The sequence below is a fragment of the Vigna unguiculata genome, chromosome 6, assembly GCF_004118075.2.
Source record: "Vigna unguiculata cultivar IT97K-499-35 chromosome 6, ASM411807v1, whole genome shotgun sequence".
Lineage (NCBI taxonomy): Eukaryota > Viridiplantae > Streptophyta > Magnoliopsida > Fabales > Fabaceae > Vigna > Vigna unguiculata.
In genome coordinates, this window is record NC_040284.1 from 20389243 (window position 1) to 20409450 (window position 20208).

Here is a 20208-nt window from a genome sequence, read left to right on the forward strand (position 1 = left end):
TGACAGAAAATGGTGAGAAACTGCACGAGTTTGAGTAATTTAAATGCACTTCTAAGAGTAACAGTTGTGATGAATATGATGGCACTTAGCGACATGTAGACCCACAAGAGCAAAAAATTCTTCTGATTTAGTAGATGGTGATAATTTATATATGGTATCAATACCATAGAGTTGTCCTTGTTAAGTTATAGCTGTCCATTTAAGTGAATATATGTAATTAATGAACTGTACTATGTCACATTTGGACTCGTAATTCATGAAATGGTCGTTAAATGATCGTCAAATGATGTCATATAACATTTTTCCGAATGAGTTTGATGTCACAATTTTCTTAACATGCGATTTGTATTTTAAGTATATAATTATTTATTTACCTGTAATTGTATCAATTCTTCCATTTTATCCTTTAAAACTATATATATATATATATATATATATATATATATATATATATATTCTTTTTCTACCATGGTGGTAATAGCAATGGCATCCTAAGTACAAAAATTCGTTCAGTTGTGAGAGCTTATAGCATGTACTCTGTAATGCGTGAATCTCGAACCATGGGGTTCTTAGACTTGTGTTGGAAATTTTTTATTACAATAACACATAGGAAGATTAACTATCTGTAAGGTATAACTTACACAAATGAAAAACAACTTTCAATATGTAAAAAAAAAATCTTAAAACTTAAGATATGTGTATATTGTATATCTTATATATCCTTCAACTTTTTCATTTCTGATCGATGTAACACTTTTAATTCATACTTGAATTTTTAACAAATGAATATTTTTTTTTAAACCTTAGTTTCGACCGATATCATTTTAACTTAAATACGAAAGTCTTTAAGTCCTTACAATGACATGGATTGGGGTTCAAGTTCTATATATGTTTAGGACTATCTTACCAAACCATTCAATGAATATCATACAAGTATCACTACAAGAAAAATGTTAAATAATAATCAATTTTAGTGACTAAAAATTTTTAGCCACTATATGACCGATTTAAATATTAATTTACAAAATAAAAAAAAATATTGGATACTTAAATAGTCACTATTATGAATAAAAAATATTGGATACCAATTAATTAGAGACTAATTTAGAAAATAATTGCTTTGGTAGCCAAAACATCGGTACCAATGTTTAGTGACTAATTTATAAATTAAATTCTTTGACACTCAAAACCATGCTAGCAAAGTTCAGAGACCAATTATAATTTTTTATTCATAATAATAACTATTTCAATAAACAATAAATTTTTATTTTGTAAACTGGTGTTTAAATTGGTTATTGGAGTAACTAACAACCTTCGATCACCTAAAATTAATAATTAACAAGACATACTTACAATAATTACACTTATACTATTATAAATTAAAAACATGACATAATATAGCTAAAATAGCTAGAAAAGTAATTAAGAAAAATAACACATAATTTAGTTTATCTTCAAAACATAATGAGAAGATAACTCTATATTCTTCTGAAATTTATAAAATTAAAAATATTCTAAAATAACCTTTCATCATTGTTACTTTTACTTTTTGGATTTAGGTGAATGCTATTTTTGTGCCTTTGTGAAATATTTAGTTCAACTTTGCTAAACGTTACTCCAAAATATTAAGTTAAAGAATAAAAACATTATAAAAAGAAGTATCATGTTTTATAATTTATAGCACAAAGTCCCTAAATACCAACCATAGTCGAAAAAAAAAAAGGAACTCACCGACAAATTATTAATATATTGTGAACATAATCTCTAATTTTCTCTATCTATATATATGATATGATGTATGAATATTAACAAGAGAAGATTCTGTGTAGATATTTTAGGTACATAATAAAGTGAGGAAGCATGAAAGAGACTTCTGCCTTATTCTCAAGTGTTAATAATGTAATCATGGCCTCTATATTCACATTATCTAACAAAATTGGATTTCCTTTTCTTATTTCCTTTATTTTTTGTGCTTTTCTTTTCAAAACTTATTTTAATTTCTTAAGAAATAAACTTATTTTGTCGTTAATTAAGTTCTAATTGTTTAATGAGCTTAAGCTATAATTTTACAACATTGCTAAATTATATTTTCCTTATTGAAACAAGAAAATCTTAAATCATATTTCTTTTCATTTTTCCTGTTAAGATATCTTCTTCTTCTTCTTTTTTTTATTATCTAAGATGTTATTTTCAATGTGCCTAACTTTTAAATTGTATTGTATGATGAGACTTTTTAATAGATAAAGAAAAATCAATAATGATTTTCAGAATCTCACTGTTTTTTTTCTTTTTCTGATTGTTTCCGGAATATGAATCTGGAAACTTTTAATACATCCCAGAAAATATTTTTTTGAAAGCTGTGAAGAATTTAGAAGATTATTTTTACCATTAGCTTATTACAAAAGGTTTACCATGAACATATGAGAATACTTTTTCTTTTGGGCTTCATCTGTCTTTTTGGGCCTATTGTTAGCCCAATTATTTTGACAGGCCTTCTTTTGTTCTTGGCAATTACTTCCTGCACTCCTTCAAACTTCTTTCCTCCCCATCAAAATGCTTCTGGGAAATGATTTTCGTAGAAGGAGAGAATATTTTGCTTTCCCCCAAAAAAAGTAATTTGGAATTATTTATTGTAATGCGAACAAATAAATTCCGGAAATATGATGGTACACGATATGGTGTTCTTTCTTTTGAAGGTTGATAAAAGATGATTGGAAAAAGGAGAGAATTTGATTGAAAAAAAATAGTTATAATTATTTATAAGGAGGTACCACCGTCTCCATTCCAACTTCAATAGGATTCTGGGCCAAAATTTGATTGAAAAAAAAAATAATGTTATAATTATTTATAAAAATAATAAAATTATTTCATGATGGAAGTAGTTGTATTTCTTTTTCTTTTTAGATAAAATGTTGGAGTATACATTTTAATTCTTTTCTCCTTTAACAATGTGTAATAGATAGTTATAGATTTCATTTAAATGACTTTATTTTTTTTTCAATATTGGTTTGACAGTAATTATTATTTTTAATTAAAGACTACACTGCTACTTGCTATAAAACCCGACAATGATTAATTATTAATTACCCAAGTACCAGGATCTTTTTCTGTACGCAATCTCCACGTGTCCAAACAAGAGCCAGTGCTGATAAAAATCCCGTCTTGTTCCTCAAAATATCAACAGTGGTGTCACAGTAAGAACAACTGAAGAACCAACCAAGAAGAGAAGAAGAGAAGAAGAGAAGAAGAGAAGAAGAAGAAGAAGAAAAGAAGAGAAGAAGGAAGCCACGATGAGTGGCAGAGCCATTATTTCCTGTTTTTCTCATCCTTCAACTTCGTGCAACATTTCATTATCGCGCCGGACCCAGTTCGCACATGCACCTCCGCCGTCACCGCTCCTGCTCTCGCGGCGGAGCCACCTCGTCGTTGCCGGCGGAAGGGGCGGCGGGAAGGTATGGGCCAATGTGAAGTCGGAGAAGAACGTGTCGGAGTCCCCCAAGTACGAGGATGTTGTCGTTCAGAAGGGGCGCGGTTTGGATAACATGGAGGAGGAAGGAAAGTGGTGGCAGGTGTTCCCCAAGAGATGGGTCATTGTGGTTCTCTGCTTCTCTGCTTTTCTTCTTTGTAACATGGATAGGGTATGTACCTCTGCTCTTTCTTTGTTTTTTCAACTGCATTGTTCCTTTCTCATTGCATGCGATTTTGTTCATGGAGAAGAAGCTGTAGGACATTTTTATTCTGAATTTAAGTTAAGCCAATTCGACAACAAAGCTCGGTGTACTTGGTGTATAAGCAGGTCCTTAAGCATGCCAGTAGCAGTGTTTGGAGATCTTACATTGGCTAGTTATGTAATCAAAATAGTGTGTGTGAGTGAGGGACAACTCTTCTAACTTCATGAGTTGGATGTTGAAGATTGGATTAGTTTCAAACATAATTTACGTTTTGAGGATTGAATTAGCTCCAAACTTAAATTTCAAGATGACACGAGAGTCTATCTCAGGGGTTACTGTTTATAGAGACTTTGGTGTTATAGCATGTTTAAGCCTCCCACATTGAGTAGTATGAAATGCTATATAGAGTCAGCACTAAAATGGAAATTTTTTTCATCTAAAATGCAAATTCATTGGAAAGATTGTTGAATCTTGCTGAAATTTATATTGTGTTTCAAATTTTAGGCCAGTAAGGTGACTCGTTCTTTTACGTTTGGTGGCACTATAAATTTTAGTAGTTCACACTTACTGTTATTGGAATTAGTTGAGATGCGTACAAATTTGGAGTATTAATTTGTGTCACTACTTATAATTAAGATAAATGGCATTAAGGGCAATTTAGTCTAGATATTCATCTATTAAATATTTTTCTTAATCCTTGTGCAATACCCTTAAACATGAAAAGAAATGGGAAGGAGGGAGTAGCTGATGGGTTCCTCTAGTGCTTGCGTGGTTATCAAGTGGATTGAATCAGATTGAAATAATTTTTTAAGGTGGTATCCAAAAGTCATAATTTTGCGTGGTTTATCTTAGTTGTTGTTGTTACGGTCACCAAGCTACCTATGCTCGAGATGTCCAGTTATGAGCTAGCTTATTTTTTTCTTACTTCTTTTTGGGTTTGAATTAGTACCAAACTCAAATCTAAGAAGGGGGTTCAATTTAAGGATTTGTTAGTACAGGCAAAGTCTCTTTTGGAGATTTATACAGCTTGAAGGGGTTAATATTCCACTGCACACCTTGGATTATGCCAAAAGAAAAATACTGAATTTAATTAGAGGCTAAATTTCATTTACTGGTAGTATACATTTTTAGTGTGAACATGAAAGAAATTTTAGAAGTTATCTGAAAGTGTTATACTGTTCATACGTAGGTTTTGTAGTTTTCGGAGTTACAAAATAATTTGTTGAATTGGTACCAGGTTAAGGGAAACAGCTTTGGATTATAGGTATTATGAATGTTAACCTTCAAATTTAAGAATCTCGGGTAGGTTTTAGTTTGTAGACATTATACAACACATCATGTATTGAATTATGTATAAATATTTTCTTCATTTAGGTTTTCTTTGTAAATATGTCATAACAGGGTTCACTGGATTAAATCCCTCTGATTTAGTACTTCTGTGGAGTCTTCAGTGGGCTTGACTCTAAGAAACTTTCATTCATTTGTTATTTGCAGGTAAATATGAGCATTGCTATACTTCCTATGTCTGCAGAGTACAAGTGGAACCCCAGCACTGTCGGTTTGATACAGTCTTCTTTCTTTTGGGGATACCTCCTTACTCAGGTAAATGTGATTTTTGTTTTGAAAAAGCTAATTGATAAGTAACATTTTCCAGTTTGTATGGCTTAGAATTTTAGGCCACCCATCTGAAGCATAGGGTAGATCTTTTGTTGCAGATTGCTGGTGGAATATGGGCAGATACAGTGGGAGGAAAGCAGGTATTGGGATTTGGGGTGATTTGGTGGTCTGTTGCGACAGCCCTCACTCCTATAGCTGCCAAACTTGGATTGCCTTTCCTACTAGTTGCTCGTGCATTCATGGGGATCGGTGAGGTATGTTAAAAATTAAAATGTTCCAAATAGTACTGCATTCTACTAGGAGAAAGCTTAATGTTGCTACAATGTTGGTAAAAGAAAAAATCTAGTAAATTAAAACAATGGAACATTCTTTTCTTGTAATGCATATTGTGACTTATTTTTGGCAATGATTTTATTTATCCAGTTGATGATGATAGTTCTGTTCCATATGAATCTCACTTGTTTTGGCCTTTTTCTCTTTGTAGGGTGTTGCTATGCCAGCCATGAATAATATTCTGTCAAAATGGGTTCCTGTGTCAGAGAGAAGCAGATCACTTGCACTGGTCTACAGTGGCATGTATCTTGGATCAGTCACTGGACTGGCCTTTTCTCCCATTCTAATTCATCAGTTTGGATGGCCATCAGTATTTTACTCCTTTGGTTCTCTGGGGACAGTATGGTTTTCCGTTTGGCTTAGTAAGGTGTGATTTGAATTTGTACAATTATTTCCTTTGTGGAGTTGCTTACATATTGAACTTGGAAATACTTGTTCAAGTATTTTCTTGATAGAAGTGCTTTTTTTTTTCGTCTTGAAGTTGATTCTTTACAATGAATTTTCTGACAACATATATTTTGTTTCTGAAAAGATTACATGTATTGGTAGAGTTTTCTCTTTGTTTGAGTGCTCATTTTTTCTGTGATTGTGGGAGCTGTAGGCACATAGTTCACCTCTTGAAGATCCTGAACTACGGCCTGAAGAAAAGAAGCTCATTACTACCAACTGTTTGTCCAAGGAACCTGTGAAAACAATACCTTGGAGATTAATTTTGTCAAAACCTCCAGTCTGGGCTCTAATAGCGTCCCATTTTTGCCACAACTGGGGAACTTTCATTCTTCTTACATGGATGCCAACATACTATAACCAAGTAGGTTGATCTATCTTTTTGTGGGTATGTTGCTCAATGATATGATGCAGACACAGCTAGATCCATGTTCATTTTTTCCTTTTAGTTCCTACAAGGTTGTGTATGAATTTAGGTAGATGATAAGGTTGTCAGTACCTATTTAAGTTTTAATTTTGTGATTGTACTTTTGTTCTGCCTGGAAGTTAATATCTTCCCCTCCCCTTACCCCACTAGATGATGATAATATCTTAATATCATGACTTACAAATTATTTTGATCTGTAATCTTTTTGATATTTGGAAAACAATTGACACTGTTTAAAGTGGGCTAAAGCTATTTTCATATATCTAGGTCTTGAAGTTCAATCTTACAGAATCTGGGCTATTTTGTGTTCTACCGTGGTTTGTAATGGCACTTTCTGCGAATGTTGGTGGTTGGATTGCAGACACTCTAGTGAGCAAGGGTGTATCAGTTACAAGGGTTCGCAAGGTATCTCCCTGTTATTTGTTTATTTTGTCTTATTATAGCTTCTCGGAAAATAGTTTTTTGGATAAATTCCTGACCAACTTCCTTTGTATAAACTATAAAGGGGTAAGGGAACTATTGCCTATCCTTTAATTAAAGTAAAAATTTAAACAAATGTCTCAAATTTGTCAGAGTTTGTTTTATATATTGAGTTCATGCTGGATAATTTTTGTTTCTTAATTGTAATGATTTTAATTTGAGAAAAAACATTAAGTTGTATGGGAACCAAAGTTTTTGGGATACAATTTTTACATGTGGCATTATGACCTACTTTTTAAGAGGTGCGTAAAGCTGCAAATTTTTTGTTACTACATTTAGAGAGAGATCCTCTTTGCCTTCTCTATCCTTAAGTATCTAACAGCTTTTTGGCTATTTCTACTAAAAATTTTCAACTCCTTTACCTAACATGATTCCATTGTTGTAAAGTTCTGAGCTTCACTGTGTAGTTATACATCTTTGCAGATAATGCAAACAATTGGATTTCTTGGACCAGCTTTCTTCTTAACTCAATTGAGCCACGTTAATTCTCCTGTGATGGCCGTTTTGTGTATGACGTGCAGTCAGGTTTGTTTATTGTTTTGTATTTAACTCTGATGTAATCCTAATATAAAATCTGTTTATATTCTTGTCTTATATCTTTCTAGAGAAAGTTACTTAATATTTGCATGAATTTTCTTAAACGAGTTCACATAAATATTATATGGCTATTTTTGTTCGTTCTGCACAATCTGAAAATTTGGCTGGCTAATGTAAATTTTCTAGTCAATAGTGTCTTGAAACTTCTAGAACAGTATAACTACAATTCTCATTCTGCCATTCTTCGTAAAGTTGGAAACTGTTGTTTCATTCATGCATTTAGTTCATTTACACCTTATTCTTCATCTTGTCTATTCTTCAATTTCCCTTTCATAACTTGTTTCAAATTCTTCCTGAATAGGGTACTGATGCTTTCTCTCAGTCCGGATTGTATTCAAATCATCAAGATATTGCCCCTCGATATTCTGTAAGTGGATTCATTCTACATGTGTTCTTCTGCAATTTGGAACTCTACATTTAAGAAATATTCTTATGGCCATCTATAGTCATCTCACAGTTAATTGGTTAAATAGTTGTCATTTGGCACGGAAAAGGAAAAAATCATATTTATTTCCTCTTTTTATCCTTAGGGGATATTGCTTGGTCTATCTAATACTGCTGGAGTATTGGCTGGTGTCTTTGGAACAGCAGCAACAGGTTACATTCTGCAGCATGGTAAGTATTTCTTTTTCATATTTCCTTGGTGACTGAATGTCCGAGATTAGTATCTTGAAAGATTGCGCTATTAGGTGAAAGATCGTGATGATTTTATTACTCTTGATACTGAAGATTGAGCATATGTTTATGGTGCACAATCTGTGAAGAGTTTCAGTGAGCCTTTTGTTATTGGTATAATTTTTTATGTTTTCATTTTGATGGTGAGCATGGAATCAAATCAATAAAGTAAAGAAAAACAAAATAAAATCATGCCTGTGGTTTTAAGCACATCTTGGCCTTGACATTTAGCACATTACGCAATGTTGAAGCTTTGTAAGCAATAGCATGAGTTAAACTGAGGTTCATCCCTATGAGAAAATTCATTTCCTTGTTCTTTAAATTATACGGAGATCAGTGGTCATGTAATTAAAGTTCTAAACTACTGTTGATTTTACAGAATATTTATCCTCTTGTTAGTTTTGTAGCATAATTTGTTGTGCTTAATACTTCAATGAAATCTGATATGTGACAAGAGTATAACACTGTTAGTTATCATTTGAATATTTTCAGGTTCCTGGGATGATGTTTTCAAGGTTTCAGTTGGGTTGTATTTGGTTGGAACTGTGGTGTTTAATCTTTTTTCAACTGGTGAAAAGATCTTGGAATAACACACTCTTATTAATCACTGGTACTTGTCTTGCCACATGTATACATAGTTCTCCAGTCCTTTCCCACAGAAGAAGCACTCCGAGAAGAATAGGAAGTTTAATTAAGAAGCAACTCATTTATCTTTGGCTTTTGTGCCTCACAGAAGGGTAAATTTATAAACAGAGGAGCATTGAACATAGATCAGAGATATGAGAATGTGTCCTTGAAAGATGAATTGGCATAATTTAGACCCTGATGTTTTATCCAGGGAAAAGGTTTAGATTCTACTCTCATAGTTTTTCCCATGTTTGGTGGGAAGATCATTGTAGTTGCTTAATTTAAAGTCATACTTGTAAATATAATTTCCACACCGACACATCAATTTTGTATCAATTCATCAAGAAAAGTGATTATGTGATATCATTCCTCAAGCTCCTGTTGCATTCCAATTTCTTATCTGTCAGTTTTGCTTGCATCTTTTGGTCAAAAAAGTTGGTAATGTAATGTCAGTGTTGCAGATTACATGCCATTATGAACCCGTGAATGCTTCGCTTTCTTTTTTTATGGGCATCAACTCGTCTTTTTTATCTTTTCTTATGTGGGTTTAAGGTTTTGAGAAGTTTCACTTTCTCTCAATTTTTGGGGGTGCGACTTAAATACATGTTTGATAAAAAAAATTTAATCTGAATTGATTTTGAGATGAAATTTGTCGTTGGGTCCTACGTCTTACACGAGTTTATATATGATTATCTAAAACATTTATTAAAAAAAGATATCACTACTATATTTGCACAATAAACTATTACATCATACTCGATGATTGATAAATTTGGTTTGGGTATCTAACATGCACATTAAAATGATTTTAACGGACAATTTCCCAAGCTCATGTTCGAAAGAAGCAGAACAATGTTTCTAGTGATTAACCAAATTTACAAGCAAATATTTCAATAGTAAAATAAAAAGTTACATTCATGCAACTTCCGACGACGACGATAATAATAATAATAATAATAATAACCTTCAAACAAATTCATATATATTTCCAATAATTATATATTTTGTGTATTCATTTTACTGATCAACAACATAAGAATATGTAAACCCATTTTCCAACGACTGCAAAGGTAAACCAACCAACCAACCAGACCAAACAACAAACATTTTCACTTTTCACCGTACAAAATAAAAAACACAAATAAATTGACAGGTGTGACAACGAAATGATCATATTGCCCTTTACACTGTGCATGACCAAAATACCCCTTTTCTATGCTGACGTGGCAGTATGTGGTTGAAGTTGACGTGGCTGCAAGAACACACGAAGTCCATTCTTCATGAAGAGAGTTAGTGACATCTTCTGCTGCACCCGGTGACCGGGAACCGGCGACAGGCGGTAACGCAGAAGCACAGCTGAAGCCACAGATTTCATCTGCAGGTAAGCCAAGTCCTTGCCCAAGCAGGTTCTCGGTCCAGCGTTAAACGCAACGAACTTGTAACCGTCTTTTGGCGGTTCGAACCGGTCTCCCTTAGCCGATAAAAACCGCTCCGGTTTAAACTCCATGCAGTCCTCTCCCCACACACTCTTCATTCTCCCCATCGCGTAAATCGAATACGTCACCGTCGAACCAGCCGGAACTGCCGTGCCATCCGGCAACACGTCGTCCGCCACCGCGTGCTTGAAATCCTCCGGCACCGACGGATACAAACGCAGCGTTTCGGCCAGCGCCGCTTTCAAGTAAACCAGCCTCTCCGCTTCCTCGAAATCCACCGCCTCCTCCGTCCACCTCCGCCGGTCGCCGCCTCGCGTGGAAGTGAGCACCGCCGCAAGTTCAGCGAGGATCTTGTCCTCCACGGCGGGGTGGTTCATGACGAGCCAGAAGAACCAGCTTAGCGCCACTGATGACGTGTCCCTGCCAGCTAGGACGAAGTTGAGCGCGATCTGACGCAGCGTGGCTGCGCTCAGCGGCTTTCCCGCGGCGTCGCGCTTCTTCATGAACCTCGACAGCAAGTCATCGGACGGCGATTTCTCGCGAGCCGAAACGGCGTCGTTCATGTAAGTTTCAACGATCTTCAAACTCTGCTCCAGTTTCTTCTCTTTACCGATGCCAAGAAGCTTCTCGAATCTCCATATTATTCCCGGGTACAAAAGCCTAATATAAAAAAAATTAAAAAATATAGAAAATAAAATATGTAAAAAACGACTTTCACATTATTTAAAAATTATCATAAATAATAATTTAATTGATAATTTATAGTTATTGTGATGCCGCACGAAAATTCTGAAAGTTTTTAAATTAATAATTAGAAGAAACAATTATTACGTGAGCATACAAAAAAAGTAAGGGTGTATATGTATACCTTTGCAAGGTGATTTCTGTGGCAGTGTCAAAGGCAACAGTGAAGGGGTTTTCACGGAGATCCGGTGAGAGAGTTTCAGGGTCTTTTCCAAAGGTGAGTCCACAAATGTTATCAAAGGTTAAACGTAGAAGAAGGTCTTGCAAATCCACTGATACGTTTTCCTTAGCAGCTTTGTCCAGAATACACCATAGCCTGTTTTTTATGGTCCGGTTCACCCACCGAGCCATGGCTTGTCTTAGGGTTCGGGTGGTGAACTCGAGCGCGGCGGTTTTCCGCTGCATGAGCCACGTTTCACCGTCGCTGTTGAAGATTCCCTGCCCTAGGAGGTCGTGGAACGCCGCCTGCCAGTGCGGCCCTTTAGGGTAGTTGTCGAACCGGGTTCGGAGAATATGTTCGATGTTTCTAGGACAGCTTGTGACGGTAAAGAATCCCTGCTTGCGAGCGAAGAAAGGGAGAGTGAGAGTGCATGTTTGATAAGTGGTGGAACCTCCTGTTTGGCGTAGGTTTGAAGCGATCCAGTCGTGAACCCTATTCCGGTTCGCCACTAATTCTGGAACGCTGCCAATCATGGGCCACACTTTTGGACCCGTTAGGGTTCGAGCCAAGAAATAAAACCAGAGAAAGTATGTGGATAAAAGAATAGCAGCTAGGGTTAAGAGGATAGGGAGTGTATCCATTTGCACCATGGTACGTTGTTTTGGTATAATTTGTGAGAAATGGGGTTTGAAGTTTGAAGTGAATGAAGGGGGTTTTTATATATGTTTATACGATGATATAATGGGAAAGGTTTAGGAGAGGTGGTTCGGAATATTATGCAGTAAGAGTCGGTGTTAGGTTGATGTAGAAACTGTGTTTGCGTGGTGACGCACAAGCAAATGAAAAACATCCACGCATATGCGTAGCTTCTCCTGCGAGCGAAGGGTTTTGGAGTGGATTATAAAAAGTTTATTGGTTTGGCTATTCTAATCTATTAAGTATTAGTTATATCCACTCTTATGCGTAATTGTTTATGGTTTTCACTCTTTTTGGAGAAAATTATCTCTTTAATGGCTAGATAGGAACATCTGAGATTAATGGGTCATACCTTTTTACTTCAAGCCATTTTTTAATCCGATGGTGACATTAATTACATAATGAAGAGTTTTAGTGATGTTTGCTACATGGACAACTATAATTACATGGATAATCCATACTTTGTTTCTCATCATTTACTTATTTAGTAATTTAGTATGAATTATTAATTAATATATAGATCATTATTTTCTTTTTAAATTAATGGTCCACACTAAACCGCATAAAAAAATAAAGATTGAGAGTAAAAAAAGAATGAAAGAATAATTTTCTTTAATTATATATATGTTGCTATTTATAAAGTTAAAATAAAGAAATGACTAAAAATATTTATTGAAACAAATACAGAAATGCGATCGATACAACTAAAATCATTATATATAAAGGATTTCTTGAAACTCGGTATTTGTAATTATTGGTAATGCTTTTTGAACTATTCAAACATATTATGCTTACTGAAATTAAGTACACCAATACAAAATGCAGATAGAAAAATAGAAAAACGTGGTGAGATTGCACATTATCAAAGATAAACACCTTTTGTTTAGCAATAACAATGTGTATGCAATGCTTATCTTATTTTGTAAACTACAAATTTGTGATTTTGATTTTTTATGTGATTTAGTTATATCTCATGAATCAAATAATATATTTGTGCCTTATAAATTACATAAATGGTTCATTAACTAATCAAACACTACAACATACTTGTCATGGGTCATTATTTTTGTAATTTTTAGTATTCTTGTAATTGTTTTTATGCACTCTATTGAAAACTTCAAGTTATTTATAATATAGTATATACCACTACTCGGTGATTATATTTTCAAAAGTGTCTCATGCGTTCCACGGGTAGAATACTAGTTGTTTTACAAATCCAAACTAATATTTATAGTAATTTTCCAGTTATATCCTTATATAACATATATATTAAAATGCTAATTTTACAAAACAACCTCGTTAAACGAAGATATTCTGGAATGCAATTGTAATAATTATTATAATGTTTTCTCAATAATTGTGCAATACGTTAAAACAAATATATTTTATTTTGACATTGATTAATTCCTAAGTTACTAAACATAGTAAATGATTATAAACTAATCAATTTATTCGTTTATTTATTTGTGAAAATAAATGCGTGTACAATATGAAATAAATAAATGTAAACAAAATTGTATAACTCAAATAAACAAATGATAATTCAATTCCTAAGTGAGTATGTAGCATTTACTTAATTAAACTTTGAAAAGAAAATTAATTTAAAGTTTGAATATATATTAATTAGTTCCTATTTATTGTTGACAGTGTGATACTACTGTAACTTGATTATTTCAAAGCAGGAAAAACAAATACTACATTTATTTTCCTCACAAATGCATGAATTTTTCTTTCACATCTTTTCTCCAATTGTCTAGAAAACTCCCCGTATTTTGTTATAAAAGTGATACAAACCTTTCAAATACTTCCATATAAGTTAAATAAGTCTGAGGTAAAGCAAAGTAAGTACATAGTTTTACCTAATTTTTCTCTCGTATGTATGACAATTATTGAATGAATATGCCAAAGTCCTATCTTTTATTGGTATTCTTGTAACCCCAATACAGTGTAGAGTGCAAGAGAAAGAGTAGTTAGAGACGGTTTAACCAAAGAGAGAAAATGGGTTTGCTACAAAATTTGGAAATAAAATCTATGGATTTGAACAAAAACCAGAAGAGTTTACTGGTTTAATACTTGAGTGTAGAGTGGAAAACTTTGGAAACACTTAAGAAGCCTCTCCTTTAATGGGAAACTGCATGCACCAACCCATGATTCTAAGTTTTTCTTCTTCTTCTTTCCCCCTCGTTTTTAAGTCAAATGGTTTCTCTAATTCAAATTAATGCAATCTAACAAGTTTGACAAAAGTATGGTCGTACACAACTATTCCTAATAGACATTTAATTCATGTATTGAATATTTGACAGTGTGGTTAAAATTTGGTATGGCAGCAACTTATAACTCACCATCATGTAGTTGGTTAAATTTAGGTTTTGAACTTTTTATTTAGAATTTCAGATTTGAATCTTGTAGAATACAATTAAAAATGTGTCATTAGTTTTAACAAAAAATTGTTGTTAATAATTAAATGAGTATTTCAATGATAATAACATCAATTGCAACTTCAAGACATATTTGTATACACCAAAAGTCGTTATAGCCAAGTAGTTTGTCACAGTAAGTTGGAAGAATCTTTTGGAGTTGTATCTGAGAGTATTGTTTATCTTGAAATTTAAAACTCTCTTAAAATTAAGGCGTCCAACGAGAAGATTAAAAGACCAATATATTTATTTAAATTAATTTTATTTTTATTCTCAAGCAAAGTGAGACTATTGGATATACCCGATTAAGGTATACCGGAACAAACCTAGTCGAGGTATAAAAGAAAATAAAGTTCATCTCCCAATGAGGGAAAGAAGGTTCATCTATAGAATTTTGTTTTGTCTTTATAGATGACTAGTCTTTCTATCCTTGCAATGCACGAGTTTTATTTTAATACATTTTTCTTAGTTTTAAATTAATCTAAATTTTAAACATTATTAAAAAATAAAGTAACTAATAATAAAAGTAATTATCAATGATTGTTATACAATTATATGTATTGTACTTAATAAATTCAGAATATATTGTAAAAGAAATAACTCTTTAAAAATATATGATAAATTTTGCATATCATCATTTGTAATGAAATTAAAGTTCATTATTCATAATGTGTAATTCGAATAAGAGAATAAGAGAATCATCATCATTAGTAAGATCTGCATTTATGATCATTGTAGTTAATTTCAGATAATAGATATATCATTGAGTAATGAAATAAGTTTGAAAAAGACTAATAAATAAGAAGTGACATACTAATAGTTTCATCTTTGTTAAAGACTTTCGAAATTTTCTTTGTAGACAACATTTTTAGTTGTGTTGCTCATGTTTCCATCAAGTAAGTATTTTGAGTGATTTCTTTGTTTTTACTCTAGAAATGACAACATATAGTTGTTCATGTGCAAATATTGTACGTGGAAGATAAAGTCTAACTCTAGAAAGAGACTGACCTTGACTTTTGTTAATTGTCAATGCAAAGCATAGTGATATTGAAAATTGTCTTCTTTGAAATTTAAACGACAAACATGAATCAGAAGTAACTAAATTCATTCTTCAAATAAATATTTTGTCACCAATGTTTTTTACTATAAACAATGTTTTGTCAAAATTATTTTTAAATTAATGTTTAAATTTTTTCTAAAAGGTGAAAAATATGTGATAATTGTTCAAAAACATGAAAAAATCTTTAATTTTTTATGAATTAAAATTTTAAAAGTCGGCCAACAACTTTGAAAAAGTAATAGAACAATTTACCATATTACCTTTTGCGCAAACATTAAGTCCATTAAAATAGCATCATTAAGGTCAATGACCAAATCTAACATATTGTATGTAGTCTTTAGAGTTTAAAACTTCTTTTACAATTTTTCTTACAATAAGACATCTTGAAAGAGAAAAATATATTTAAATTATTATTGATCTTGATTCAAAATAATACAAGACTATTAAATATATATGAAACCATCGGTTGAAATATAAAGAGAGGAGGGTCATCTCAAAGATAAACTAATCCCAATAAGATTAGAGACGATCATTTCTCCAACTGTGATAACTTTATGTTAATAACATTCACTATTAATTTAGACTATTTTTACTATAAATATTAAATTTTATTTTATTCCGTTTGAGTTCACTGTATTTTATTGTTTTTAAAATCTAATTGTAACACTTTAATGGCAAAAGTTTTATAAGATTCTATTTTAATAATATTTCTTTAACATTTTTAAAATATAAAATAAGATAAAAATTGTTTTATACAGTGTATATATTATTTGTAAAGGGATTAGAATAGTCTTATATTTATAAATTTTCTTACTGATAAAGAAATTATAAATGACTAATTTTATACACCTCTGATCAAGTTTTTTAATCTGCAACGCGAAGAATATTTGATCTAGATTTCATATAATATATAAAATATACAAGTTATTTTTTAATCTTGAAACATGTCATGAGAGAGAGAGTTTGATTTCCTTCTGATCACTTCTCTTTATTGGTTAATAATAATAAACGGGATTTTTGTTTCTTGATAACCTTTTTTAATTATTGCAATTAAACCATTCTACTATTTTCACTTAATCGTCTTTTTTTTTCAACTCAAAATCATTTAAACCATTATAAATTCTCACATACTTAAAGTTCCAAAATTTTCTTAAAATTAAAGAAAAATGTGAAATGAATTATATTCATTAAGATCTTAGCCTTATTTCCTGTAAAATCCTTCCCATTTCACTAAATTTCTGCTGAATTTCTAGTTCCTTCGCCATTGATTTAGTTCATTATAGGAAATAAAATCCGAAATGATGGGTGGAACGAGAAATTTATTAGGGTGGAAAAGAAGAAATTGTCATCGGTTAGAAAGGAGGAAACTTTTTTCTGCACCCCATACTTTTGTTTTTGTTCCACATAAATATATTTGATGGCAAAAAATACCATTTTGAAATCCTTAAAATGTTATCCAAAACATACAAACAAGTAGACATGTCAAACTAAGCCAACCTGGCTCATATGGGTTGGTTCACCACTAGCCAGGTTGAAAATGGATAAATTTAATTCGATTCATTTTATGATGATCCAGAAATTTTGTAATCTAGTTCAACCCATCACGGGTTGGTGGATTAAGTAGATTGACTCACCAACCCACATAAATTTTATTTTTTTTAGTATTCAAATATTTAAATAAATTTTTAAATAACCCATGAGATGACAATCATAGTAAAATCAAGAACCAATGTCTTGAATCTTGATCATGCTTACCATCAATATATGATGAATTATTTTCAAGAAAGTATCTATATAGTCTAAGAAAGCATGACTAATATTACACATTTTATATCATGCTATTCAACAAAATATAAATAAAAAATTATACATTTTTGTCATACTAATTTAGAAAAAAATTGTTTATAAGACTATTACTTGAGTAATTTACTATAAAGATTATAGTTAAAGATTAAAGTATCAACATATATATATATATATATATATATATATATATATATATATATATAAAACTTGACAACCAAATTAATTAAACATTCATACTATTCAAATATTATTAAGCAACATTCTAGCATTTAAAAATATGAAATTGTGAATACATATAATAGGAGTAGTAAATAATCATTAATATATATATATATATATATATATATATATATATATATATATATATATATATATATATATATATATATATATATATGTAAAAATATGTTAGTGGGTTAAGTGGGCCAACCCACCTTCAACCAGGCTCGAACCCATTTAACCTGTGGGTTAAGTGAGCCGGGTTGAGTTCAACCCACTTTAAAAAAATTAAATTTTTCTCAACCCAATCCGGCTCGAACCAGTGATGAGCCAGGTTGACTCACAGGTTGAAACCCATTTTGACATTTCTAACAAGATTTTGGAAAAAGTAAATGAGTTACGTTTAAAAAAAAGGACAAAGGTTAAACTTTAAAAATAAAAATTTGGGAGGTGCAAGAAGAAAAAGATTTAGTGAGAAAAAGAAAGGCTCATGTTAATAAAGGCCCATTTTGAAGTAACCCAAAAAGGGGTGAGAAAAGGCACTGGATATAGTGCATCCACACGTCAAATTCAGAGCCTCAGCAGGTGAGGATGAAGCTTCAACTTGGCATGCATAATTTTCCTCTCATTGTGAAGAAAATCATGTGCCACACAAATTAGCCACTATCAAGATAAGACACTTGTGGAGAACTCATGCCACAGTGTCCCATATCATCATTTGCAACTCAATCCAACGGCTGACATTCACTTGTGAGGTGCAGCCACAAGACATGATATATATTATCATCACATACATATTTTATCTAAAGTTTCACCAAAACTTGTTCACCCCATTTGTCTTGTGAATTCTCATCATCACCAACACAAGTGGTAGATTGATTGGGTTGGAAGAACATGGCTTCTATCATCATGTCATTTGCTCCAGCCACCGGAAGAGTTTTTGCAGCCACTGCTGCAAAGGGTGCTGGTGGAAGCAAAGAGGAGAAAGGTTTCCTTGATTGGATCCTTGGAGGGTTGCAGAAGGAAGACCAGCTGCTAGAGACTGATCCTATTCTGAAGAAGGTGGAGGAGAAGAATGGAGGCACCACCTCCACTGGCCGCAACAAGAACTCTGTGGCAGTGCCACAAAAGAAGAAAGGAGGATTTGGAGGCCTCTTTGCCAAGAACTGAACCAGTCATTTACCTTACATTTTAATTTACTTGTCTTCTCAAACTCAATCATCCTTGTCTTCTCCACCTAGATTCCAATCTCTTGGTCTTATGGAATATTTTATGTTTGGCTCTTCTGGCTCATTGTATTACACAATTATATCGATTCATTTTGGATCAGTTACCAACCAGGTACAATCTGTTAACAATTTGGATATATTTTGAGTTTTTTGCTTATTTACTTCTCTTACTACTTTAGGCCTTTTATCTGTGTTAAATGGTAATGTCCTACAAATTCCAATGTCTTAAATAGAAGAACTCCTTTCATTGTGAGGATAACAAGGAAACAAGATCAAGTGTGAGTGTGAGACAACATATATAAACTAGCTCACCCCTTTTCTTTGTGTTTCTTACAACAGAAAAGGCAGAGTTTACATGTTTTTGCATCCAAGATGAACATTCAATGAAATCAAATACAAAGTATTACCATTTCGTTGTAAATGGCCCTTGTTAAAATTGCATGATAAGCTTAAACATCATGTTGTTGTTGTTGTTTGTCTGTGTTGTAGGAGATATGTTCAAGGAAATAAACGATTATATTCTGTTTAGTTTGTTAATGATTTCAAAATGTTAACTTGCCGTTCAGTAAGTTTTTGTCAAATTCCAATGATTAGATGGAATTGACTCAAGTTGGGAGTTTCAACCTTTAAATTGCTGTTATCCCATGGACTTGGAACAAATTGAACTTTCTGTTTGAGGTTAGGCTCTAAAGTTGGAGTCAGATAACCTTTACTGTAGCACTATAATTTCTTGCAAAATTGACAGCACAAAACCATTCAGATTTCAAGATTGTCAAGAACCATTAATGATAGTTGTAAGACCATTACTTATTTTGAAAATGGCATGAAGCTAATAAGTTACTGTCATATACAATGTATGAAAAGTAAGGATAAATGTTTCTGAAAGATCCAGAGAAGAAAGGAAATTTGAACGACCTGCTAAATGGTTTTAAACAAATATTGTCAATTAATCATGCTCACGGCTAAACATAAGATTTTCATCGGTCATTGTAACATTGTTAATAATATATCAGTCAATTATGGAAGATAAATGCTAAAAGGAAAGAACCAATGCAAGTGTATTAAAAGTCACACATACTGTTTCAGTTGAAATGAAATGCATGTTGTTAGAAGCACATTAAAAGAAAATACAACCGATCATGTTTGCATAGAGACATACTACACATATATATATCAAACAAAAACCTTCCGGGGATATCGTTATTATAATGTAAACCTGAACATATTCAAGAGAACAGACACTGAAATATGACATCAAGAACTCCTTAATCTTTAATTTTACAGTCTATGATTCAAAGTTTTTCAAATGAGTATGTGAGAAATCTTCTGCTGGTGTTGCGGTTACTGAATTTGATCTAGAGAAGGAGGTGTGGATGAACTCAATGCAGTCCTCAACAGCTTCTGTCCTATAATAATCAACAGATACTCCAATTGGTTTTGATCTTCCCATGGAAGAGGAACCTCGGTTAGAAGATTTTCTCACAGACCTCAAGCATATAGCTTTTGTCACTTTATCTGCAACAACCTTCAGAAACTCAATGGGGGAGAATTCATGCCGCCAAGGAAT

At 32.5% G+C, this 20208-nt stretch overlaps 3 protein-coding genes across 3 annotated transcripts; 2 read left to right on the forward strand and 1 right to left on the reverse strand.

Moving 5' to 3' along the window:
• Positions 1-3194: 3194 nt before the first annotated feature.
• On the forward strand, positions 3195-9248 carry LOC114187050 (sodium-dependent phosphate transport protein 1, chloroplastic). The gene is made up of 10 exons (XM_028075169.1): positions 3195-3638; positions 5166-5273; positions 5387-5542; positions 5773-5988; positions 6223-6432; positions 6763-6900; positions 7399-7500; positions 7874-7939; positions 8103-8187; positions 8740-9248. Exons 1-10 carry the CDS (start codon positions 3291-3293, stop codon positions 8835-8837), a joined length of 1527 nt encoding a protein of 508 aa, XP_027930970.1. The 5' UTR covers positions 3195-3290; the 3' UTR covers positions 8838-9248.
• A 591-nt stretch (positions 9249-9839) lies between these two features.
• Positions 9840-12045, reverse strand: LOC114186806 (cytochrome P450 86A1-like). Its single transcript, XM_028074830.1, has 2 exons — positions 11179-12045; positions 9840-10970 (listed from the first exon to the last, which is right to left on the reverse strand). Exons 1-2 carry the CDS (start codon positions 11862-11864, stop codon positions 10088-10090), a joined length of 1569 nt encoding a protein of 522 aa, XP_027930631.1. The 5' UTR covers positions 11865-12045; the 3' UTR covers positions 9840-10087.
• A 6085-nt stretch (positions 12046-18130) lies between these two features.
• On the forward strand, positions 18131-18798 carry LOC114187048. The gene has a single exon (XM_028075165.1). The coding sequence runs from the start codon at positions 18307-18309 to the stop codon at positions 18580-18582; it is 276 nt and encodes a 91-aa protein (XP_027930966.1). The 5' UTR covers positions 18131-18306; the 3' UTR covers positions 18583-18798.
• Positions 18799-20208: the final 1410 nt, after the last annotated feature.